At 57.5% G+C, this 25,682-nt stretch overlaps 1 protein-coding gene and 1 long non-coding RNA gene across 2 annotated transcripts in view; one reads left to right on the forward strand and one right to left on the reverse strand.

Annotated features, from left to right (window-relative positions):
• The window catches only part of NTSR1 (neurotensin receptor 1), a 52,171-nt gene extending 36,094 nt beyond the window's left edge, over positions 1 to 16,077 (forward strand). Inside the window, exons 2-4 of the mRNA XM_008529180.2 lie at positions 11,620 to 11,821; positions 14,279 to 14,369; positions 15,821 to 16,077. Of these exons, the coding sequence (XP_008527402.2) occupies positions 11,620 to 11,821; positions 14,279 to 14,369; positions 15,821 to 16,070 (543 nt within the window). The 3' untranslated portion in view covers positions 16,071 to 16,077. The remainder of the gene's footprint in view (positions 1 to 11,619; positions 11,822 to 14,278; positions 14,370 to 15,820) is intronic.
• Positions 203 to 23,757, reverse strand: LOC139078015 (uncharacterized). The gene is made up of 2 exons (XR_011530690.1): positions 22,843 to 23,757; positions 203 to 1,701 (listed from the first exon to the last, which is right to left on the reverse strand). It is a non-coding gene; the product is annotated as an uncharacterized lncRNA (long non-coding RNA).
• Between the last annotated feature and the right edge of the window lie 1,925 nt (positions 23,758 to 25,682).

The following is a 25,682-nucleotide window of genomic DNA, read 5'->3' on the forward strand; positions in this document are numbered from 1 at the left end:
CCCGCGTTTCCACCGCTTCCTCCCTCCCTCTCGCTTCTTGTATCGGGGCTCAGTGGTGGGGCCGTATTTTATTTGCTTGAGGAGTGTTTCTCTCCAAAGAGGAAATGGAATGGTGGGACAGGTAAATAAAAAATATGGTACCCTGTCTGTGAGGCAGTGTATCAGTTAGCCTCTGATGTGTAAAAAACAGTCCAAAACTTACTGGCGTAAAACAATAACTATTTATTGGCTTGTGATCTTTTGGGTGGCAATTTGGGCTGGCTCAGCTGGTCTCAGCTGGGGTCACTCGTGTGGTTTCGGTCATCCAGTGGCTCCACTGGACCTGGATGGTCCAAGCTGCCTCATGCACCTGTCTGGAGGTAGTGCCTGGTCCTGCTTGGGCTTCTCTCTCCAGGAGGCCCATCAGGGCGTCCTCACATTGTGGCAGCCGCATCCTGAGAGAGCGAGAGCAGACAGTGTAAGGCCTGGCTCGGATGGCACACATCTGCTGCTTTGCACTGGTCAGAGCCAGCCCAGTCAAGCCATGGGCCCAGACCCCACCTCTTTAGGGGAGTGACCAAGTCACGTTGCGAAAGGTGCGCGTCCAGGGCATGAGAAACCGCCAGCCATCCTGGAGGACCATCTTCCGTGGCGTGAGGCTGGCAAGCTCACAGCACAGTCTTGTTAATGGAGAGTTCATGATGAGCTGCCTCACAATCTGGGACATCTGGGGAAGCGCCAGCCCTAAGATGGCACCCCGCAACTCCAAGGCTCTCCACGATGATCAAGAAGGCCCTCAGGCCCCTGGGAGGCCCTGGTCATTGCAGGGATGCCGGGCCATTGTGGTGATGTTTGTGGGCAAGCATGCCACTTAGCACATAGGGGCTGGTGGCAGCGGGTCCAGGGACAGCAGGCAAAAGGGACCAGGACCTTGCCTTGGTCTCGTGGGAACGGTACATTGATCAGATGTCCTTGGCCCAGGGGGTGATCTCGAGGTTGTTTTTCCACACGTGGGCATGCTCTGTCACCACTCCATCCCCGGCGTTGCTGTGGATTTTGCCTTGTAGCCTCCATGTTGGCGAGAATTCGTCCTGTGGTTGAGTTCTCAGGGACAGTGACAGATTGGCCAGAAGCAGAGACCTCATGGCATTGACTGTTACACAACAGACCGCATCATCAGTGCAGTCAAGTGGCTGATTTTGCCCACCAGCACGGTCCAGGCACAGCCCAGCACAGGGAGGCCAAGGCCTTTGAGTGCCTTCGAGTGGCCATTTCAAAGCCATCAGAGAAAACTCATCTCGCCAGTGATGACAGAGCTAGCACAAGGTTGCACTGAGTGAGCCTCAGTAAATGCAGCTGGACTGTCACATGCCAGGATGCTGCTATTAGCACCCCGGTGGATGGTGGGACACGTGTGTCAGCAACAACAGGAGCAAAATGACTGGCCTCCATTATGGCTGGAGCTGACAGGTGACCCCAGCCCATCTGGATTTGCAGCACCCATCTCAATGGCAATTGCACTTGTCCAGGCTCGGCTGGGAGGGCAGCTCAGAGGATGCCCCACACTTCGGTCTACTCTCTGATTCTGCTGCAGCGGAACAAATCCCATCGTACCGATGCCTTCTGTGCACCTAACAGTGAGTCGTTATGGGGGAGAGGGCACTGGCAGCTCGGGGACAGCTCTGCAGAAATTAGGATACCCGTGCCTCCAGGAAGATGGACCTGTTGGAAGACATCAGAAAGTTTCCCTGCTAGGACATTTCCATGAGAAAGAGACTCAGATCGTTAGAGAAAAGATGTAAGGAGGACCCTCTGACCTCAGAGGTCATCAGCAGCAAAGACACTCGCATGGAGGTTTATTTAAGCAGGAGACACACCTCTGCGATGGAGCTCCCTGCACTACCGCGCACACAGCTCCGGCTGTCCGAGAGGCGGAGAGTCTAGCTGGGGTCCTCCTCTTGGCATAACCCTCGCTGCCTCCTGCCTGCACTCACCCCCACATCCACTCATCCCCGGGTCCTACCTCAGCCCCCCAGTCTCTGCCAACTCTCCACTGCTCCCATCCCAGTGGGGGCCGGCCATCACCTGTCTCCTGGGCCTGGGCCCCTCCCTGGTCCCTTACCCCAGGCTCTACCCATCCTGCGGGCAGAGCGTCCCCAAATGCAAACGTGGCTGCAGGCATGCCCTGCTTCACCCCCTCCTCCAGCTTCACCCCCTCCCCCTGCATCGCCCTCTCCCCTGCTTCACCCCTCCTCCTGCTTCCACAACCCGGGGAATTGGTGCCAGCCCTCTGTGATCTGTCCTCTGCCTGGCCTCCCTGGGCTCCTGAGGTCTCACGTGCTCCTCTCCTTTCTCCAGCCCAAGGGTGCCCCTCATCCGTCAGGTCTCTGTGTAAAGATCCCTCCTTCAGAAAATGGCCCCTCGTCCCCAGCAGACTGTCTCCTGCTCGCCTCTGTGTCATGTGTGTTTTCTGTCCTCTGCACTCACCTCAGTCTGTGTGCAGAGCGTCTCACATTCAGCAGACACTTAATAAATGCTTGTGAAGGTCAGACGAGGTGAGCCTGGGAGTCTGGTGCATTCGGAGGATGGGAGATAGAGGATGGGCTGGTGGACCCAGGATGGGGTGAGTAAAGAGAAGGGACAGTGCAGCCAGTAAGTGCTGGAACATTCCAATAAAAGATGGCAGAGCCTGTTCCTGGGCCCAGCCGCACAGCCTCATTCCCTTAAATTGCCTCAGCCACCACTGAGTTCCCGCAAGAGCAATGAGGGGCGGATGAGCCACTCATGGAATGTCAACAGCCTCAGCAGCCCCTGCGAGCCGCTCCTTCCAGCTCTCAGGGGAGCCAGGCTTCCCTTGGAGCCAACCAGCCCCCTTCTGGCTCCCGAAGCCTCAGAATGTCAACAGCGCGCAGGCGCTCAGGGCCTCCGACTGGCCTGGGTCGTGGGGGTCCAGCTGGCAAGCCTCCCTTCCGCCCAGGGGGCAGGCGGGGAAAGAACCCGAGCTGGGGGCTGCCATCATTTCTGAGGGTCAGGATCTTCAGGGTGAATCTTCAGCCCACCCCCTCTTTATAGGCAGGAGTCAGGCCCAGCATGAGGATGGACGTGCTCAGGTCACTTGGCAAGACCCAGATGCCGGCCTGTCTTGCTCTCCACTCCAGCTCTAGACACAGAGAGATCAAGGCCCCTCACCCCTGCAGCGACCTGTCTCACACGCACATGTGTGGAGAACAGCCCGTCTCACGTGCCCTGGGCCGTTCGTACACGTAGAAGTTGAGTCAATTTACCGTGGCAAAGCATCCTGCATGGCTGTAAAGGAGAAAAGCAAAGTGGAACAGTGTGTTGTCAGGTGGCCACGTTAAGGCCACGTTAAGGCCCACTAGTCTCTAGGGACAAAGGGAAGAAGGGCCTTGAATTGACATGTTATCGGGGAATGTGCTTTGGGACGGCGCGTGGCTGCACGCTGGCCCTCTGGCTGCACTTGGTGCCACCACCTGCATTCCCTCCTTACTGACCAGTCTTCTTTCTATGAGAGATCTTCAGCCAGGCTCGCCCGTGCGCATGGGGCTGAGTGAGGGCGTGCCCCACCCACGTTTCTAAGATGTGCTTGCCCCTCATCACAGCCATTCGGGGTGGAGGCCCCAGGAGGAGGCCTGGCAGAAAGAGCATAGTGTCGCTTCCTGGGGATTAAACCCAGAGCACAAGGTCCCTTCCAAGCCCAGGGGCTGGTCAACTTGGGAAGAAACCAGAGCCAAATGCTGGTCGCCTTGGGGTGAGTCCCTCCCCGACTGGGGCCCTGGGGACATGGGTGGCCACTCCTAGTCCTCCCCCTCACACCAGCCCCTCGGCTCTGGGCCCACCGGAATCAGATTCACCTAAAGCAGGACAGAGCGCTAATTCCATTGAAAGGGGCCGAGATGCTGGGTACAGAGCCAGATGTCCACGGGGCGCAGTGACCGGCTCTGCCGGTGGACGGTAATTCAAAATTGGGAGGGAACAGGATATTTGCTAAACTGCCCACACAATTACTTGGGAGGAAAACACTGAAAATTGTGGGAAAAGCTGGAGATTCAGCTGCCAGCAACAACAGTGAAGAACAGGGGGTGGGCCAGCTGCACCAGGGCGGAGGACAAGGCCCCACGCTGAGCCCAGGCCTCGCACTGTGGCTGGGGGCACGGCTCTTTTCTAAACACACTTTCTGAGATGTGGTCAATGCCTGCTGGTAGCTCGCAGCCCTGACAGCACGGCATGACCCAGTGTCGTAGGACCTCAATCTCGGGCAAGGCTGTGGGATGTGCACAGCTCCCTGGAAATCCACTCCCAATATCCACATGCCGGCCCCCAGGGTCTTGATCAGATCAGGTCCCCAAGCTTTCCTGGCATGAGGCAAAAAACTTTGATGGCTTGACTTCTGTCACGGGCACATTCGAAGCCTCCAGAACGCTCTGTGCTAAATGAGTTGGCACCACTTTTAATCTCTCAGAGTCAAATTAGTGCCCTCCATGTTAGAAAAGTCCAAACAGAGGCTTACAACCCTGATCCAAGCAGCTTGTGTCTGAATGGCAGTGTAAGCAGTACGAGTTCTTGCAGACTGGGAGCCACTCTACAAGACAGACTTTGTCAAAAGCAAGAAAACAATCACTCTCATAGTGGAGGTGCAGGTGGGGATGAGAGCTAGGGCACACCCCATGTGGGCTATGGCTTCTGTTAGGTGACCACAGAGGTGGGGGCCCTTCCCCGGCGTCAGATGTCTGCCCACAGGCTCACTGCCCTGCCGCCTGTTCTCCTCAAGGACTTTTAAAGCCTTGCTTGTTGCTACTTAGCAGATGTCCCACTGGTTTGAACATTCTCATGGGCTTTTCAGCCAACAGATATTTGAAAACACAGCAAACAGGGCTTCAGCCCACACCCTTGATGGCTCGCCGCTCTGCACAGATGGCTTCGATGCAGTTTTGAGAGGTGCTGGCCTGACCGAAAAGCATCTTGCTACCCGAGCTGCTGCACCCAGAGCGGCCAACGAGTCCCCACCCAACTCTCGGCCAAGGCCAGACGCCCAGCACCCGTCCTGTGTGCTACCGAGGAGAGGGCTCCCCTCTGGCCCTCCTCGAGGACGCTCCTCCAGCACAGGTGGAGCGACAGGCATGTTGGGAAGGCCGTTTTCCTAATCTGATTGAGGGTCTCCCAGCAGTCTGTCTGGTGCCAGCTCTGCGGTGCAGCCAGGAGCAGACAGGATGTGGCAGCAGAGTGGCTTCTGTTTCGCCAAGTTCACTCTCAGTCTGTGTCCTCTGTGGGTCCAGCACTCTGGGAGGGAAGACTCCCCAGTACAGGGCTGCTGGCTACACAGGCGGGAGGGCTGGGGGACAGGGTGGTGCCTCCTGCAGAGATACAGCTTGCTCACCTACTCCAAGGGTCCCCCCGCCCCAGGTCCCTCTCCCCAAGTCTCCTCCCCCCAGGTCCCCCACCCCAATTTCCTCCCCCCCAGGTCCCCTCACCCCAGGTCCCTTCCCCTATCTCCCTCCACCCCAGGTCTCCTCCACCCAAGGTCCTCCCACTGTGGGTCCTTATGCCCTTAGGTCCCTAAGCCCCCAGGTCCCTATTTCCCCAGGTCCTCCCACTCCAGGTCCCCCCTCACCACCACATTCCCCCACCCCAGGTCCCTATGTCCCCAAGTCCCCCCAACCCAGGCCTCTGTCACACCCAGGCCATGTCCTCCAGTGCAGCCCCATCTGCTCCTATGGGCACTGTCCGTGGTGCTGAACTCTGAGTCTCCCTAGGGCTCCAGTATTCCCTCCAGAGTCCAGCCTCTCCCAGAAATTTGAAACCAGAAGAAGAGCTCGGGGACCAGGGTGGACCAGAATGGAGATCAAAGAAAGGAGAGAAAAATGAATAGAAGTTCAGCCCTGAGATATCACCAAGGAATTGTGGCCTTTGAACTAGAAGTCATTCTCAAAAATTTGCAGTTACCTGAAAAAAGTCCCCTCTGGGAAGTTGGGATGGGGCACACCCAGTGAATCTTCACTGATGAGGATGAGGTCCTTCCACCCTTGTCTAGCTCTCGCCCATACTCAGTGGATATGTGTTCTATTCATCTGCATCACTGTAAGGTGAGGATGCCGATAGCTTCTACTTCGTAGGCACCTGGCATGTCTTCTTGAATTTAGAGCACACAGATGGAATAAATGGAAACACGGGCCTGCCAGCTCCCCAGCACTCTCCATGAATCAGCTTGTGTCAGTGTCTGTTAGGTTTCTCTCCAGAACCATCCTGGGCGTCTCCTCACTTTACCAACATGCCAGCTGCTCTGTGCTCACTCTTTTCACTGAACTATGCTCTTGGCCCACCCTGTCGTCCTCATTCTCCCTGTCAACAGAGTGCCCCATGTTGCGGATGCATCATAACTTATCAACCAGCCCAAACCATACGCACTGAAGTTGTTCCTGGATTTTTGCCTTTCGAACTAGGCTGTGCTGAGTGACCATGACACTCAGCGACTCTGGAATGACCTACATGATTGTTCCTGCCCTCGGCTGTGGCCGAGAAGGTAGAAAGGGGAGTTGTGAGGGACCTCAGGTATTTGCTCCGTTTCAGCTTTTTCTGGGTATGAGGAGGGTTCTGTTCCATCTGGAGTCTGTCTCCAGAAGTCACCCCTGTGAGTCTGGGCCTGGCTGGGGGCTGGTCATCTGCTGGGGTGGGGAGTCCCCTGCCAGACCAGCTGAGACGGTCCCAGCGGTCTCCACAATGGAGGGCTTGGACAAGCCTTTTCTTTCCACCTCCCTCTCAGCAGCCTCAGAAGCTGTTTTGTGAGCCACTGGGTTTTGCAAACATCCTGAGTGATATTTTGCACCTTCCCACTCACCATGGGCTGGTTGTTGAGCCTTGAAGCACCACAGTGGAGAGTCCGGGGGCTGTCTCTTTATCTAAACATGATGAGATAAACTGGAGAGAAACAGACCCTGGTACCAAACAAGCAATTATTCTTCAGAAAAAGGGTGGAGGGGTCAAGGACCATTGAGGAGGCAGAAGAGTTGCCCCAGGCTGAGAATCCCCTCACTGGTGGAGCACCAGGGGCCAGGCCAGTCGGTCTGCATCCACACTGGGGGCTCCTCACCTGCCTTCACCTGTTTGCAGGCAGGCTGTGTGCCTTCCCACTGTCCCGGGGGTCAGCCGTCTCTTCCGGGCAGACCCACCATCCCATTCCAGCTGCCCCTAAATGCACACTTCCTTTTTATTGTTTAACCATGTCACTCTATCTCCCTCACAAAATTGCAAATGCTGGAGGCCCTGAGTTCTCAGACGGGACTGGCCACTGCCAGCCAATGCCCTCAGAGCATCGCAGCTCCCCAGGCTGAAGCCCCACCCAACCTTCTTCCTTTCCTCCCACTACCGACCTGGGTACCACGGAGGACAAACTGTGCTCTCAGCACCCAGGTAAGTACCTTTATTGTCCCCCTTTCAGAAATGAGAAAGCTGAGACCAAGAGGCCGTTCCAGAACTGCCTGAGGTCACAGCTAACCAGTGGACAAGCAGGGCTCCTGTCTGCCTGAGCCCAAAGTCCACCCCCAACCCCAGGCACTAAAGCCCCCCAGGTACCCCAACCCCCAGACACCCTGCAGCTTCCTGGAGGCCCCACCCACCTCAAGAGTCATCAGCTCAGGTCAGGGCTGCAGAGCCAGAGGGGGGACAGCAAGGCAGGGAGGCATCTCCACATTTCGCCTGGCACCAGAAGGCCTGTGTTCCCTCAGGCAGGCTGCCCTGGGTGGTCAAAGCTTGCCCGTTGGTCAGTCAAAGCTACCTGGAGGGTGCTTAGCCACTGTCTCAGGGACAGAAGGTGGGCTCTGGGATGGAGATGTTCAGCTGCCCAAAGCCGGGACCTGGATCCCTCAAGGCTCCAGCTCTGGAATCTGCTTCCTCCCAGGATCCCTGGGCACACAGGCCAGTCCCTGCCCTCAAACACCCCACAGTCCAGAGGAAGAGTGGGAAAGGAGGGCCTCAGTTATAGGAATCTTTGGAGGGCGAGGTGGGACAGGAATCTCCCAGGGCTGAAAGAATTGATTTTTTTCCATCACTAAATTTTATAGCAAAATTTTACAGCAGCGCCTGAACCACTTTATTTTTTAAAATTCCAACAGTTTAATACATAAAGTGAATAAGCAAAACTTCCACGAATTCTTCTACTTGTGTTGTTTTTATTTCTACGTTTTAATCTTTGTTCCATCTGGATTTTTTTGGTGTGAGATCTCTGTGAGTCAGGATACAAGCTCCAAGAACTAATTCAGGTTGTCTTAAGGGGAATAAAGGAATATTTATTTTGCTCAAGAAAAACTAAAAGTCCAGGACGGATGGTTGCAGGCATAGCTGGATCCAGGAGCTCACCTGATGTCGTGGAGTGCTCTCCTTTTGAATGTACTGGCTTCATTCTTAGGCACGTCCTCGCCACAAGAGGGGAAAATGACAGCAACAGCTACAAATGCAGTTTATCACACAGCAGGCCCCTGAAAAGGTGGTGTCTCTTTCCTGAACAAAAGGCCTGGGGCTGGTCCTCATCAGACAAGTGTGATTGGTGCAGAGGTGAACACGTGGCCTGCATTTGTCCAATGAGGGCCAGCTCAGGCCTTTTGAAATGTGCCAATTGGCCAGGTCTGGAGAGGAGGTAGGCGACTGGGGGAGGGGTGGGTGGTTCCTGGGAAGCAGAGAGGAGGTCCCAGGAAGGGGCAGTGGATGCTGGCCGGGCAGGGGCAGTAGCCCGGAGGGTCCAGCCTACTTCTCTCGCTGGCTTAGACACCGTCTTCATCAGCGGGCGTTTCTGGCCTCTCTCCCGCCCCGTTCTTCTCTCTGTCCATTCATTCATTGATGCCAAACTATTCTCATTACGGTCTTTTTTTAGTGTGGCCCAGTGGTTGGTGAGGCTGTTGTCTCCCCGTCCCATATTGACCCATCTCTCTTCCTTTCCAGGACTTTCCCAGCTATTCTTAGGTTATTATTTTTTTCCATTTGAATTTTAAAATCAGCCTGTCTATTCCCAAGTCACTCTCGTGTTTTATTCGGACAGATGCCCAGACCACACATAGCCCACCCGTGTCCACGTGTCAGTCCAGGGAGCGCCCTGGCTTCCCTCAGTCAAGGCTTCTTTTCCCTCAGGTGGTGACATTTCAGCATCTCCCAGAGATTTTGCACATGGTTTATTGGATTATTCCTCTTTCCTCATTGCTGCAGAGTGGGGGGTAGATGCAGGAAAGGGGTGCAGGCTGAGCCCCCATCCGTGCTGTGAGCCTTGGTAAGAGGAGGAAAACCCTGAGACTCAGACCCCAGCAACCCTACAGTCCAGACTCAGTGTCAGTCTCCAGGCTGGAGGGGTGGAGAAGCCGAGAGAAAGCATCTCCTTCTGAAAGCCAGTGCTGGCCTGAGCCCCGTCTCTAGACCCAGAGGCCCCGCCTCTGATCAGGGCAGGCCTGAGGGCCGGGGGCTTCTCACCCTGCTCCAGGACCTCGGGACCAAGGGCTTGTACTTCTTCCAACTGCAGGAGCCACTGGGGCCCTTGGGCCAGACCCCACAACCCACCAAGCTGGGCCCTGGACCCCTGCTTGTGAGCCCCGCCCAGCCCCCGAGTTAGCTATTTTTGCTGCCTGTGCCCAGCGAGGTATGGTATTTTAAATGTTTTGACATTTAAAATCTGTGTTGGATACATTTGTTCTAGTTAAATTATACCCAGGCTGTGGCGATTCTTGGGGAATTGGTTTGTCTCCTGGACCCGGCCCTGGCATCCCTCTGCGCCCCTACCCAGTCCCCCACCCAGCAGGGAGCCCCAGAAACCTTCCCAGAGCTGGCGCTCGGCCATCAGCACCTCATCATCCCGCAGAAGATGGGCAAGTGGAAAGCAGCAAAACCGGGGGAGGTAGGATGGGTCCCCAGTCTCTGGACCCGCCACCCAAGCTAGGCGGACGCAGGACACAAGGGTGCCTGGTGGAGGCGGCTCCCAGGAACCCATGTGGGCAGATGACGCATGATGGGTGCCGGAGCTGCAAGTGTGGACAGCCATGCTCCCGAGGGTCTGGGTGGCCCCTCTCCAGCGTGGTCCTCCTCCAGTTTAGCAGAGCCTTGTTCAAATGGGACTGAAGGTAACTTCAGGCCACCAGCTCCTGGGAGGCCTCAAGTCCTCGGACTGGGGCCTGGAGTACATGGGAGTAGGCAGGACCTTTGGAGGCCTTGGCCAGTGTCCCAAAGAGAGCAAGTGTGTGAGTCTGCCCTGCTCTGGACAGACGCTCGGCCGCCAGGAGGCTCAGGAAGCAAACCCGCCCATGTTCCGAAACCTCCTGCACTTTTTGTGGCTGCTGGGTCTCAGTAGCCACTGCCCGCATTAGCAGGACAGGGCTGTGATTGTCCTCACCCCTGGTGAGACCGTCACAGTCGTGGTGTTGAGGAGGCCTCAACGCAGGACCCCTGGCTCTGCTTTCAGGGCTGTGGGCAAACCTGGGTGAGGAGGTGGCAGGAGGGTCGCCCAGCAAACCCCAACTGCAGCCGCCCTGGAACTGCTGGGTGAATTGCAGCCACCAGGCCGGAGCCAGCACAGGCAGGCCCCCCAGGTACCACCCGGAGCCTCTTGGATTCTGAAGTTCAAAATCAGCGTGAAGAGCAGCTTGGCAGGGCCGGAAAGGAGCCACTGCCTCCCCGTCACGAGGGCACTCATGCAGGTGCAGAGAAGCGAGGGGCGTCGGGATATGACACGACAGAGCTTTTAAGAAAGAATAAAAAGCCAACACAGTTTTGAGCCACTTGAGGCGATTATTTTGCGGCCTGGGGATGATGCCTGTTTTAGGACCAGCTCTGGGGGAGGCCCGTCAGGGCCACACGCATCCTTGCTCATCCTGCTCACACACGTCCCATCATCGCTCAGCCATCCACTTGTGTTTTTGCTCCTGTTGTGAGCAGCAGCACCAGCTCAGGAGGAGACCCAGCTGCCCCCCTCTCCAGAGGGCCACGGCCACTCGGGCTGAGCAGGTGCCTGGGCAGGTGCCAGCTTGGGCTGAGAAGGTGTCATCGCAAGGCCTGGCCAAGTCCAGGTCCAGCCACTTCTGAACCAGTGTCTTTGGCAAGTTCCATGACTTCCCTGAGACTCGGTTTCCCCGGGTGCAGAGTGACGTGGCAGTTAGAGGTGCTAAAGGAGCACTTTTCGATGCCCTGAGTGGCAGTGGGGATGGAGTGAGAGGAAGGGTTTTCTGTTTGTGTCCGAACGTGAACTATCTGCCTGCAGGGCAAAGGATGCTGGGCTGGGCTTCCTGGAGAGGTCAGGTGGAGCAGCCACGTGCTCAGGGGCCTCATCCATGGACGTGTGTCCAGACCTGGGAACCTGGAGCCCTGGCCTTTGCCACAGCTGGGACACCCCAGAGTTCGCGTTCCACATTATACAGGCTGGACCCTGTGCAGAGGCTCCTTGAGGTGGCAGAGAGTCTGTGAACCTCTTCTGAGCCAGGGGTGGCAGGAGCAGGTGGAGAGTTGAGTTGGGGATAGGCGGCCTATGTCTGCCTGGCCGCCCCAATAGACCGAGTGGCTCCACACTCGAGGTCCTAGACCCCAGCCAGTGGGGCAGGGCCAGGGCAGTGTTCATGCATGTGGGTCTGATGGCCTGCCTTCCCCGTCTCTCCACAGATCAACACCTTCATGTCTTTCGTGTTCCCCATGGTGCTCATCTCCATCCTGAACACCATCATCGCCAACAAGCTGACTGTCATGGTACGCCAGGCCGCCGAGCAGGGCCAGGTGTGCACCGTTGGGGACCAGCACAGCTCATTCAGCATGTCCATTGAGCCCGGAAGGGTCCAGGCCCTGCGGCACGGTGTCCGGGTCTTACGTACGTAACCACTGGGACCTTCGGGGGGCGGGTGGTGGCCAGAGGCCGTCAAAGTAGCAAGCATGGCACCAACAAATGGGGCAAAGTTTAAAGACCCAGGGGCACAGCACGACAGGGCCAAGACTCAGAGTGCTGGCTCCATCTGAGGTTGATGGTGCTTTTGGCTCCATTCATTCATCCATCCATTCATGCACTCATCCAATCATTCACTCATCTATTCATCCATCCATCCACTCACTCACTCATTCCCTCATCCATCCATCCATTCACTCATCCATCCATCCATCCATTCATGTCCTCATTCATTCATCCATCCATCCATCTATTCATGTGCTCATCCATCCATCCACTCATCCATCCATCCTCTCACTCACTCATTCATGTATCCAGTCACTCATTTATTCAACAAGTCTCCTGAGCACCTACTTAGGGTGAAGCAGCTTTCTCACAGAGCCTAGGGGCAGCAGAAGCAGAGGTCACCTCTACATTCCAGTGGGGGCACAGATTCCACCAGAGGAGACAAACATGTACACCACACACATTCGGACAGTGATAAGCATGGAGAAGAAAACAAAGCTGTGTGGCTAGATCTGGCAGCCAGGAGGGGCTCCCTGAGGAGGTGACATCCAGCTGAGGCCAGCAGGACCAGGAGCTGGTCTTGGCAATAGAGCTGCGAGCAGAGGAACAGCTGGTGCAGAGGCCCTGTGGCGGGTGGGGGCTGTGAGCAGAATCACATTTTTGTCTTTCTGTGTCTGGCTTATGTCACTGAGCATAAAGTGCTCAAGGTTCATCCATGTCATAGTGGATATCAGAATTTCCTTCCTTTTTAGGGCCGAGTAACATCCCATTGTTTGGATATACCACATTTTGTTTATCTATTCCTCTGTTGATGGACAGTTGGGTTGCTTCCATCTTTTGGCTGCTGTGAATAGTGCTGCTGGGATGTACAAATGTCTGTTGGCATCGCTAATGTCAATTGTTTGGGGCATATACCCAGGAGCAGAATTGCTGGATCTATGGTAATTCTATTTTTAATTTTTTGAAGAACTGAATATTGTTTCCCACAGCAGCTACGCCATTTTACGTTCCCACCAACAGGGCACCCGGGTGCCAACTTCTGCACATCCTCATCAAATATTCTTATTTCCAGGGGCCAGCCTGGTGGCATAGTGGTTAAGTTTGTGCACTCTGCTTCGACGGCCCAAGGTTCGCAGACTCGGATCCCAGGCACTGACCTATGCACTGCTTATCAAGCCATGCTGTGGCAGCATCCCACATATAAAATAGAAGAAGATGGGCACAGATGTTAGTTCAGAGTCAATCTTCCTCAGCAAAAAGAGGAAGACTGGCAGTGGATGTTAGCTCAGGGCTAAATCTTCCTCATCAAAAAAGAAATTCTTATTTTCTGGTTGGTTTGCTCTGTTGATAGGAGCCATCCTAGTGGGTGTGAGGTGGTGTCTCCTTATAGCTTTGCTTTGCATTTCCCTGGCGATTAGGATGTTGAGCATCTTTTCACGTGTTTATTGGACATTTGTGTATCTTCTTTGGAGAAAAGTCTATTCAAGTCGTTTCCCCATTTTTGAGGTGGGTTGCTTTTTTGTTGTTGATTAGTTATCTCTATGTTCAAGATATTAACCCCTTATCAGACATGTGACTTGTAAATATTTTCTCCCATTCTGTGGATTGCTTTTTCATTCTGTTGACTGTGTCCTTTGACACATGGTTTTTAATTTTGTTGTCCAAATTATCTTTCTTTTGTTGCCTGTGCCTTTAATGTCATATCCAAGAAATCATTGCCAAATTCGATGTTGTAAAGTTTGAGCCCTGTATTTTCTTCTAGGAATTTTATACTCTTTACTCTTATACTTAGGTCTTTGATCCATTTTGAGTTAATTTTTGTATATGGTGTGAGGTAAGGGTCCAACTTCATCTGCATGTGGATGTCCAGTTCTCCAGGTACCATTTGTTGAAGAGACTGTCCTTTCCCCACTGAGTGGTCTTGGCAGCCTTGTAGAAAATCATGTGACCATATGTGTGCGGGTTTGTCCCTGGGCTCTCTCTTCTGCTCCGTTGGTCTCTGTGGTCTGTCTTTGTGCCAGCACCGCAGTGTTTTCATTCCTGTGGCTTAGCAGTAAGTTTTGAAATCAGGAAGTGTGAGCCCTCCAGCTTAGTTTTCCTTCCTCAAGGTTGTTTTGGTTATTCGGGGTCCCCTGAGATTCCATATGAATTTTAGGATGGGTTTTTCTATTTCTACAAAAAGTGTCGTTGGGATTTTGGTAGGGATTGCGTCGAGTCTGTAGACCGCTTTGTCCTCCTAACACGGTCAAGTCTTCTAGTCCGTGAGCACGGGTGCCCCCTCCACCTCCCTGAGGCCCGCGTCCCTGAGGCCTGTCTCTGGGTGTGTCTCTCTCCCTGAAGCCTGTCTCTTTCTCTCTGCGGCCTGTCTCTGTGTCTCAGGTGCCGTGGTCCTCGCCTTTGTGGTCTGCTGGCTGCCCTACCACGTGCGGCGCCTCATGTTCTGCTACATTTCAGAGAAGCAGTGGACCCCGTGAGTACCAGGACGCCGAGGCCAGGGGCTGCTCCCCAAAATGGGTGGGCGTGGAAGGTGGGGGCGCTGAGAGGAGCAGCTCACGCCAGGGTGCGGGCCAGGTGTCCCCGAGTCAGCCCTCGGGAATGGCTGTGACTGGCCGGGGGAAGAAGGCCATGAGGGACAGATGCCCCGGGAAGCTTCTCGGCCGAGAGACAGGTTGCAGCAGAAGGAAAGCAGGTCCCTGAGAGTCAGTACCGGGGACAGGTTTAGAGATGTCAGAGAGTGACAGGGAAGGGCTGGCCCTGCCGGATGTGGGAGGAGGGATGGCAGCTCTCGGGGCTCCTAGACATTCCCCCCGGGGCTGGAGGCATCTCTAGGACCCCCAGGACTCCAAGAGAGCCACACCCAGGCTGTGACACATGGCAGCGAAAGGACAACGCAAAATCCGCAGAAGGAAAAGCACCTGAGGAGTTGGGGGTCCAGGGCAAGCTTCCAGAAGCCCCTTCCCGGACTGACTCCCCCAGGATGAGCTGTGACAATATGTGAAATGCTGTCTACCAGGAAGCTTGCCAGAGACCGAGCGTGCAGGGTTTTTACTGGGGGAGCCAGTCGCGCAGGCACCCCTGCCTGGCAGGCACCAACATTCCCAACTCCCAGAAGGATGCAGGTGCTCAGTACAATCCATGGTGTCTGCACAAACAGCTTGGACCTAGGAGCCCCTCCTACCCTATCAGGGATGGTGGGGACGCTCCTGAAATCCAAGTGCCAGTCCCAGGCGAGACCAGCCTTGCCAGCAGGCGTTTCTGAGATGGAAGCCTTCCCTGGGCCCGCAGCGCGAGCTCTTCTGCACAGCAGGACTGCCAGGTCAAAGGGTCACAGGTTCTTCAATGTGACAAGGAATCGTTGGGGAGGGCAAATCTGGGAGAGGTAAAGAGAAGTTACGAGGAGCAGAGCGCAACCTCAGATAAAGGGTTTCTGAAACTCAGGGTTGCCTGGTGATGAAGTGAGCTGTCTGCTGAAGGGGTGAGATCCCTGTGGGCAGAGGCAAGTAAGCCGAGGGCAAGGTGCACAGCTCAGGAGACTTGGAGGCGGTTCCTGCCCTGTCTTTTGAGTTGCGGCCCAGCACAGCAGAGCCCTGCAGCCCTGGGGGCCTGGGATTCTGCCCACATAAGGGCAGGACAGGTGTGCCACAGGGAGAGGTGAGGACTGCAGCAAAGTGGAGCGGCCACACCCGGCCTGGGGACGGTAGATGCAAACCCAGCTCAGCTGACAGGTCAGGCAGGAGTGGGATCAGAACTTCCAACTTCTTCCTCAGGAGAAGCCAAAACCCTGAAATTCATCATGAAATAGCCCCACGTCAAAAAATTTGCAAGTAGTTGTTCATTATTGTCCCAGGCCCTGCGTCTGTCCGCTGGCTGCCGTGAGCCCCAGGCCGTGACTGCAGCCGGGTCTGCGCCCTCTCCCCGCAGGTTCCTCTACGACTTCTACCACTACTTCTACATGCTGACCAACGCCCTCTTCTACGTCAGCTCCACCGTCAACCCCATCCTGTACAACCTCGTGTCCGCCAACTTCCGCCAGATCTTCCTGTCCACCCTGGCCTGCCTCTGTCCCCTGTGGGGGCGCAGGAGGAAGAGGCCAGCCTTCTCGAGGAAGGCTAACAGCATGTCCAGCAACCACACCTTCTCCAGCAACGTCACCCGGGAGACCCTGTACTAGGGGTCAGGAGGGGGCCGGGAGGGGGCAGGAGGGGGCTGGATGGAGACAAGGATGGGGTAGGGAGGGGGCAGGGAGGGGGCAGGAGGGGGCTGGATGGAGACAAGGAGGGGGTAGGGAGGGGGCAGGAAGGAAGCTGAGAGGGGGTTGGATGGAGACAAGTAGGGGGCAGGGAGGGGGCTAGGAGGGGACTGGATGGAGCAGGGAGGGGGCTGGATGGAGGCTGGGAGGGGTCTGGATGGGGGCAGGGAGGGGGCTGGATGGGGGCAGGGAGGGGGCTGGATGGAGACAAGGAGGGGGCAGGGAGGGGTCTGGATGGGGGCAGGGATGGGGCTGGATGGAGGCTGGGAGGGGTCTGGATGGGGGCAGGGAGGGAGCTGGGAGGGGTCTGGATGGGGGCAGGGAGGGAGCTGGGAAGGGACTGGATGGGGGCAGGGATGGGGCTGGATGGAGTAGGGAGGGGTCTGGATGGGGGCAGGGAGGGGGCTGGATGGAGCAGGGAGGGGTCTGGATGGGGGCAGGGAGGGGGCTGGGAGGGGTCTGGATGGGGGCAGGGAGGGAGCTGGGAGGGGTCTGGATGGGGACAGGGAGGGAGCTGGGAAGGGACTGGATGGGGGCAGGGATGGGGCTGGATGGAGCAGGGAGGGTCAGGGAGGGGTCTGGATGGAGCAGGGAGGGGTCTGGTTGGGGGCAGGGAGGGGGCTGGGAGGGATCTGGATGGGGGCAGGGATGGGGCTGGATGGAGCAGGGAGGGGCAGGGAGGGGGCTGGCTGCCTGGCCTTCATCCCCCACCTGGGAGCTGGAATGGGGGTGAGCTGGAGGCCTGCACTGTGGCATCTGAGGCCTAGGACCTGGCACCCACACCCCAGAGGCCCCATTTCTTTCAGCTTCTCCTCCCTCACCCCTCCCCATCCCTCTCTCCTCTTCTCTTTGAAAGTCAGAGATTGTTCCTCTCCCGGATCCAAAAGGCCCCTAATGAGGAGAAATTAGTGTTGAGTCAAAGGCAATCTTCCTTGTCCCTGGACTAATGGATGCTGAGAGGGAAGAGAAATGAAAGGAGCAGTGGGGCCGAGCCCCTGGGCAGCTGGGCTGGACAGGGGGACCCGAGAGGCGGCGCCGGGGGGAGCCTGGCTGTCAGGACCACCGCTGTCCTGGTACCTGAGTGAGAGGAGAGGGCTCCATCCCGCCTCTGGTCCAGCTCAAGAGGGAGTCAGCCCAGGTGCCGCAGGTGTCTGGACCCCCCCACCCTGACAAGGACGACTCCCAGGGAGCTTTGATGTGCCCAGAATGACAATGGAAGGGTCTGCCTGGCACAGCCCGACCCAGGCCTCCCCCTTCTCCTTGCCAAAGTGGCAAGTCTCTGCAGGGATGCTGGCCTCCGACGGCCTCACAGTCTTCTCTCCGGGCCTCCCTGCACGGGCCCAGGTGGCCCAGGTCAGGACAGGGCGATCCCTGGCTGCTTCCACTCCCAGCTGTGCAAGTGAGCTCCAGCAGCCCGGCTCCGAGCTGCTTCAGGGTGAACACCCTGAGGCGGAAAGAACTTGCCGTATCACAAGAGATTTTGGTCCCGGGAACTCGGCTGCAGGTGAGGAGGAAGCGCCGTGGGTCCAGGCAGCCTGCCGGCCAGCAGCCAGGCTGAGGCCCAGACTCGTTTGTTACCAGTTGTCAGGCGGCGGCCCCAGCCCCGGCTCCAGGCGCCCAGAAAGGCAGGCACGTCCTTGGTCTCTAGGAGCCACTCTCCAAACAGAAAGGACAGCCCAGCCCAGGAAGGTCCCCTGAGCCGGGGGGAGGCAGACCCCAGGGAGCTGCCCTGGACCAGCTGGGGCCTCAAGTGGCAGAAGGGGCCCAGAAAGCAAAATGGAGGCCTTTTTCAAGTAGCTTCTCCCACGTTTGTCCAGAAGGGAGATGGATCAGAAGGCGGACGGCCTGCGTGGGCAGCCTTGGCTCAGGTCTCAGAAGACCTGGCCCTAGTCCAGGGTCTGCCAGGACTCAGTTCCCATCCACACAAACGGCGGTATCTGCGGTCACTTCGGATCTAGCCCCCCTGCTGTGAGTTGGTTTGTTACTTGAACCTTGAAAATCCTTCTCGGAGCCACAGGTCCTTTCAGTTCACCAAGAACAGGGCCAAGGACTCAGGCCCCCAAGGCGATCCTCGGGCCAAGCAGCCCTCCCACAACCCAGTGGCTGCTGACTCCAGGGGACAAGGCCAGCCCAGAGCGCCCACGCAGGCACCTGCTGTGCAGGGGAGCTCGGCCTAGCCGGGCAGGTGCAGGGGTCAGCACAGTCTCCAGCCATGTTCAGCGAGTGGACATCAGAGTTTGGCAAAGACCGAGGCTGGGCACAAGTGCCAGGCTTCAGATTGAGGACCTGGACTCACTCTGAAAGGTTCTCAGACCCCTCCCTGGCGGTCCCGATCTTCGGGCCCTCCAAGATTCATCTGAGCCTCGTTTTCCCCATCTGAGAAATGGGTGTGGTCGCTCCACCCTCTCAGCCTCTGCCAGGGCTGGATGTGACAGTGCTGGAGGAGCCAGCCTGCAAGGGACAGAAGGGACGGTTCCCTGAGGTGGGGACAGAGTTGACGCGGATGGAGATGCCCTGCGGCCCCCTTCTAGGCTCAGGTCTCCAGGGCAGGATCCCCTTTACTGCTGGTCTCTATGTCCCTGTGTGCGCACTTCATGTAGCTGGGGACACCTGTCCACGTGTCGCCAGACACCTCTCCATGTGCCGTCCAGCTCAGCACAGCCAGCTCCCGGCCACATCACGTTGTAACTGCCGAAGCCGGCTCTGCGTGCTGGGCGCGTGTCAGCCTCAGTGTCCAGTGTCCTGTGTGACTGCTCAGTGTTGATGGCGAAACCCCGTCGTGTCATTTCGCATGATGCTCAAGACGCCCCCGCCCCCCGTGACGTACTGCAGTCGACAAAAGCAACCCCTGAACCTCTCAGTAAAGGAGACTGTCACCCGCATGGCTCAGACTCTTGTGTTGAGGGCCCATGGGCCTGCGTGCGTCCGTTCATGCCCTTACCCATTCCTGGCACAGCTGACAGCCCTCCCCAGGGCCCTTTTACCAAAAACGCATGAGCTTTGGCCATGTCCCCCGAAGGCTGGGGTCTGAGGGCCCGGGATCCCCCACTCTGGTGCTGCCCACCCCCTGCTGCTTCAAGAAGCAGCAGAGACAGAGGGGCTTGTGCGGGAGCAGGCCCCCCTGTGAAGCAAGGCGTCCCCTTGAGGCCTGGAGCCAGGGAGACCTGAGTCCATGCTGGCTGTGTGGACAACGCCCAGCCCCTCCCTGAGCCTCAGTTTCCTGATCTGTGGGCTGGGCACAGAGGAGGCCCACTGAAGGGGGTGCAGGGTCCTGTGACCATTTGACTCTGGTCCCCACGGCCCCTCTAGCCAACCCAGGGAACTGAGGGGACAAGGTCAGCTTCTCCCTAGGGGTTAGCAGGCTGGGGAAAGCCTGGGCCAGGGGTCACTAACCCTGTCCTCTTACATAGCCGCCCCGTGTGGAACCTCTTGCCAGCAGGTGGCCAGGACGCCCTCCATGGGAGATGCCTTCTGACTCAGGGTGTCCGCACCTCCCCCCTCTCTGCCCGCATCTCACTGCAGCAGGGCCCCGAGGCCCCGAGCCTCGGGGGACGAGAAGGACAGCATCTTTCCAGACTGCGGGGCTCCGGGAGAGCCTCTGTCTTCCCCCTGCAGTCTCCTCAGCAGCCTGGACTCAGCGGGAGGGGCTCCCTGGCATCAGAACGGCCAGCAGAGCCTTAGAGACCGGCTTCCCAGGCCCCGGCCTGCCCTGTGCGAGCAGAAGCCCCGGAACCTGGACCTTTAACCCCTGCGGCAGAGTCCAGGCCCACCGAAGAGCAAGAACCACCCATACCCTTCCCCAGCCCCCCATCCATCCATCCATCCATCCGTTCATTCATCCACCTGCCGGGTGCTCCTTGGGGCCTGCCTTCCTCAAAGCTGACTCACCACCCCATTCTGGTTGACACAGGGATGAGGGTCTGAGGCTCCAAGAGCTTCTGGCCCCTGCACTTGTAAGCCACCACCCACCCTCCTACCCCACAGCCCCTCACCCTGTCAGCAGGGAAGACTCAGGACTCTCACTCACTCCAAGGTGTAAGGGACTTGCTGGCAAGCTCTGAGAGGCACACTGACATTTTACAAGAATATCCAAAGGAATGAAACTCTAACAGTGGAATTTCAGGCCAGTCATGGAGAGAGAAATTTGGGGATAGCAAGCAGGCAGCCCTGAACCTTGACCATACTTCAATGCCACTGTTCCATGAGGCCAGAGCTCTGGCTGAGCCCCTCCCTAACTCCTACAGGTTTTCTGAGCTTGGGTCCCTATTCCAGCACAGGGGCAGGGGAGGAATCTACCCTCGTAACGGGCAGGTACCTCTGGCTCCATTGCCATCGCCATCGCTAGGCAACAGGAAGAGGGCTTGGGAGAGAATCCTATACATTTTAAAATACATTTGAAGGAAGAAAACAAACAGCCAGCCACTGCAGGAGCCTGAGGACAGGAAAAGCTCCCTCCCCACCCCCTCGCTCCCCCCCCTTCCTCCCATCACCCCCCCATTGCCTATCTCCCTTCCCCCACCATCTCGCCTCCATCCTCTCCCTCTTCTCTCCTTACCACTCCTCCTTCCCACCCCCCATCCTCTCCCTCCCACCCCTTCCTCCCTCCCGCCCTCTCCCTCCTCCCTCTCTCCCACCACCGCCCCGCCACACTCCCCACAATTATGATTTGAATTCTGGTTTCTATCAGAACACCATGGAAACCAGTCCAGACTGACTTTACGAAAGGAATCACCTAGCTAGGACAGATTGGGGTCAAGGGGCAGGCCTCAAGCCAGAGTCTTGCCACCCTCATGAGGGACCTCCCAGCACACATGCGTACACACACCTGACACCCAGCTGCACAGCCTCCCACCCCACTGGGCTTCCTTCCTGGGCTCCAAGAGGCAGCCAGGTCCCAGTCTGTGGTCCAGCTCATGAGGCGGTCAGCAGACAAATGTGCGCCCTCCGGACTGGCCTGGGCCTCTGGTCCCACCTTCTCTCCTCCCTTGGGGTGAAGAGAGACGTGTGGGGCTGCACCCCGCTCTCGGAAGCCCTGGGGAAGTCCTACAACCCCAGAGCCTGGCCCCGTCCCTTCCCCAGGGCCTGAAGCACGACCCCCCAGCTCAGTGCCTGCCACCTGGACCTTCAAGACTGACAGGGCCTCCTGGGGTGGAGGAGTACAGCACAGGCGGGCGCCAGGGCTCGCTGCACGCCAGGGCTCTGGGGTCAGGGGTCAGCAGCAGGGTCCAGAGCCTGCCGGACGGAGGCCCCAAGTGCCACATGACCCCATGTCTCACCCTGTCCCCGAGCAGTGGCCTCCCTCCCCTGGCCCAGGAGGGTGTGGAACGGCAGACACTGGGGCTGTCACTCACGGTGCCAGTGGAAGTCAGTGAAAGGAGAAAACACAAACCCCCTGCAACTATTTTTGAGGGAAATTCATCGGAGTCAAAATCCCACTTTCTTATCCGTGATACACAGGGCCTGGTCCTTAGAAGACAAAAAAGCTAAGGATGGAGCCACTTACCCCCACCTCCTCCACCAGTTCTTGCTGGGGTCAGCAGGGCCCTCTCCCCTGGGCCCTCTGGAGCTGGGCCCCGAGCAGGCGCTCAGGAAACGCAGGCCCAGGCAGGACTGGGGTCCCCGCCCCAGTGCCCCCGAGCTCAGGCGCCTGCCGGCTGGCCCACTGCTACGGCACGGTGCCTGGCACATTGCAGACCCACAAACTGAGCCCGGATGGCCGTGGTGTACCCCCGAATGACATTCATGTCTTCAGATCTGCCGTCACCTGCACAACTCTGCCACCCACCCTCTGAGCAGACAGCAGCAGACGGCAGAGCCGCCTGTCAGCTGGCACAACCCGGAGCCAGGAGAACACACACTGCAGGGCGAGGAGGCATCCTGCCTGTTAGGATGGACAGAACCTCAGGGGCCGCCACAGGTTTGAGGTCATCTTGGCATCAAATTAGCACACAAAGAGAGGAGCACCCCTGGAACCACAGTCCTCCCCCTTGATCCTCTCCTCCAAGAGGCACCCCCCCAACCTCAGGGGACAGGGCCATTTCATCTCCCACCCACAACGCTCAGGGATCCTGCAGGCTGGAATGAAGACCTGCTGGGCTCCGGGCCCATCTCTTGGGAGGAGGCGCTTTCCCAGGTTCTGCCTCTCTGAACAGAGCTCCAAAAGGGACATCTTGCTCAAGGTTTGTTACCAGCGGTCTGTCCCATCCTTGTAAGGGCTCAACGCTCCCCTTACTTGCCCCTCAAGACCCACAGACTCTCTTTACAAGTCACTTCACACTGGCCCTGCTGGGGCTGCCGAGTGCCCAGTGAGTGTCCCAGGGAGGGGGCTGTGACAGAGATGCTGCGCTTCCTGGGTGTCTGCAGGCTCCTCCTGCTGTCAGTCAGCTGGGAGCAGCCCTCCGCCACCTTAGGAGCACATCTCCTCTGACTCCCAGCGCCCCGGGCGGCCCCGGCCCACGGCACAGGCTTGCTGGGTGACACGCCGTGTCGACCCGTCCCGCCTCAGCTCCCCACTCTGCCGGCGTCCCAGGATCACCTCCCAAATAAACCGCTAGGACTCCAGTCCTCGTCTCAGGGGGTCCTGGCAAGCGCCCCTCGGGTGGGATCCCAGGACTGGGTCACAGGGCCCGTCACTGATTGTAAGTGGGAGTCGGAGCTCGGGAACAAATGAGGAAAAATAACCCAGGAAACTCACGTCCACTTGCTGCTTGTCTTCAAGTTCCAACCTCCTTCCAAATGCACCTGCTGGTGTTTACTTCCCAGGGTCCTGGGTCACCGCTTTTGTGTTCCATCCAGTCTAGTCTTCAGTAATCCATGGGAGGGAGAGTCTGCCGTGGGCTTATTCCATCTCGGCGGAGCCGTAAGTCTGCACCTTGCTTCTTAGGCTCTGCAGACAGGTTGTGAGTCTGTCCTCTGAGCGGTGCATGCCTCCGTTCCAAGGCTGCAAACCTTCCGCGGAGCCGCCGCACAGGTGCAGGGATGCTGGACACTAAGCCGTTTCCAGTCGCACTTTCCGCAGGAAGCGGGATGAAGCCTTGCACATCCTTCGTTTTGCTCTCTGCGTGCTACTGGGCTGTCCTTTCCGACAGTGGAATCAGTGTTTCTGGGCCATGGGGTTTGTGCATGTATAATTTTATTGCTGCTGCCCAATGCTTTCTGCAGAATTGTGTCAGAGCACATCCCCACCAGGCCGAGTGTTTGCAACAAGACTCTTCAAGTCCCTTTGGAAGGTTCTGGCAGAATATCCCGTGACATTGTCTCTGTGACGCATGAAATCACCAGGAGCTCAGAGGAAAATGTCAGCCTCATTGAACCTTCAGGATGACCCGTTCACTGCAGTCTGTGAGGTGGCCCTAACACTCGGATGTCACCGTCCGGGGGCAGTTATCACACGCGCTCAAGCTTCCCGACCTGCACCTCCTGTCACCACTCCGTGGATCCCGAACCAGATGCTTTGGGAACAAAAAGGGACTCTGGATTGCGTGTGTCGCTTCTCTGCATGGGTGAGGGGAACCGCGGCCCCAACCAAACCACTCAGGTTCCACTTGAAATGACTCTCTTGCCTGCCCTTCCGGGAGGAGACTCCCCCCACCTCCCCAGGCAGCGAATTCCTGACTCGAGCCCTACAGCGGGCCGGCTCGGCAGCCTGTGCCGATGGCTGGACAGGGCTTCCTGGTTGTGGTGGCCAGCTTGCCAGAGAGTGGTTGGGAGGACGCACTGGTCTGTGCCTGACCCCTCAGGCATTCGTTTGTGAGTCTTATCAACATGAGATATGCTGGCTCAAGGTACCAAACTGCCGGGCGCATCTTGAAATGGCAAAGCTACAGGGAAGCTCCCAGGGAGCTGCCTCCCCCGGTGGGGGGGGTGGGGGGGGGCGGGGGGCAGGCGAGGGGGCGGCAACAATGATGGAGGAGGCCCGTGGCTGTCAGGGAAACACCTCACCCACCCCACTGCCCCCCGACCGCACTGGGGTTCCTGGTGGACACACAACTCTGGTGGCATCTTCTGTCATTTCACTGCCTTGCTTGACAATGAGCTTCTCGCCAGGGGCCACCCCTCCTATACACCCAGTGTCCACACATTTACCTGCCTGCCTCTTCACTCTTCAAGAAACGTGAGCTCAGCCTTGTGGTTGGGGAAAGAATTGGAACCAGGGAGCAAGACAGGGATGGGGCCCAAGGTGCTTGCGGGCTACAGAAGGGGCGCCTGTGTCTGGTCCCCCAGCCGGTGCTCCTGGCCTGTCAAGTTGCCTGTGTGCACATTAACTTTCAAGATGCAAATCCCTTTTCTTTTACTATGAGAGCATTTCATTCTCTCGTGAAAAATTTAAATAACATGAAATTGTATATAGTACAGAGTGAAGGCTCCACTTAGTCCCACCTGGAGATCATCACTGCCGGCAGAGGGGTCAGCACACGGCTGCACAATGCACAACGCACAAATGCACCGACCCCGGAGCAGAGCTCTTGAGCATGCACACACAGGCATCCACACACACACATCCACGCGCACACATGCACACACACACGTGTGCACACACATGCACATGTACAAGTGCACACATGCCCACATGCACGCACATGCTTGTGCATGCACACACGCACACATACAAGCACGTGTGCGCACACACAGCTGCAGACATGTCAGCACACATGGCACTCTCTCCTTCCTTTGTGTGCACCCACAAAGCCATTTTTTTTAGACACAAAGTTAAAATACATTTCTTACATTCAGATGTTTCCAAAAGTAAAATGGCCTGTCCTGTGCAGTCTCGAGGTCCCTGTGCCCGGAGTGTCCAGGAAGAGGACATGCCATGTCTCAGCAGGCCCCAGCTGACCCCGTGGGGGCTCGGGGACAGGAATGACCCTTCAGGGGTGTCCTGGGGGCTGGGATGGGGACCAGTCTTTCCACATCTCCCCTCTTTCTTTATGGAGCCATCACTGGATGCAGCCCAGGTGAGGCCGACAGGGCCAGCAGGGAGGCAAGAGGGACAGGAAGGGGGGACAGTGAGGACGGGCAGGGACAGCAGGGAAGGGATGCACCCCCCTGCTGCCCTCTCACTGGTTAAGTGGCCTTGAAATAGTCACTTGTACCCCTGCCTAGGGCCCAGGGAGGGGATGGCGCCCTTTACTGATGGGGAAACCAAGAGTCGGAGGGAAGGCCCCACCGCGTCACCAGGGTCAGCAGCAAAGCAGAGGACACGCCAGGTCTCCCAGCTCCGGCCCTGCACTCTTTCCACCAGGGCCCCCTCCCCTGCCTGCCTCCGGCCTCAGGTCCGTGGATGCTCCTGGGCAGCTGCTCTGCCCCTCCTCAGCCCACCAGCCCACCTTATTGTCCCTTATTCCTCCAAATACACTTTTCCCTGGATGGGTAATGGGCACACATATAGCTTTTCCCACTCGAAGTCATCCAAGGGGCCTGATGGAGACACAAAAACCCCGTTTTAAAATCCGCATCCCCTTTGGCACCTCATCGGGGCAAGGAGGGGGTACCGAAGAAAGCACCAAAGTCCCCCTATGGCCTCCTGGCAGCCTC

The sequence above is a fragment of the Equus przewalskii genome, chromosome 21 (assembly GCF_037783145.1).
Source record: "Equus przewalskii isolate Varuska chromosome 21, EquPr2, whole genome shotgun sequence".
NCBI lineage: Eukaryota > Metazoa > Chordata > Mammalia > Perissodactyla > Equidae > Equus > Equus przewalskii.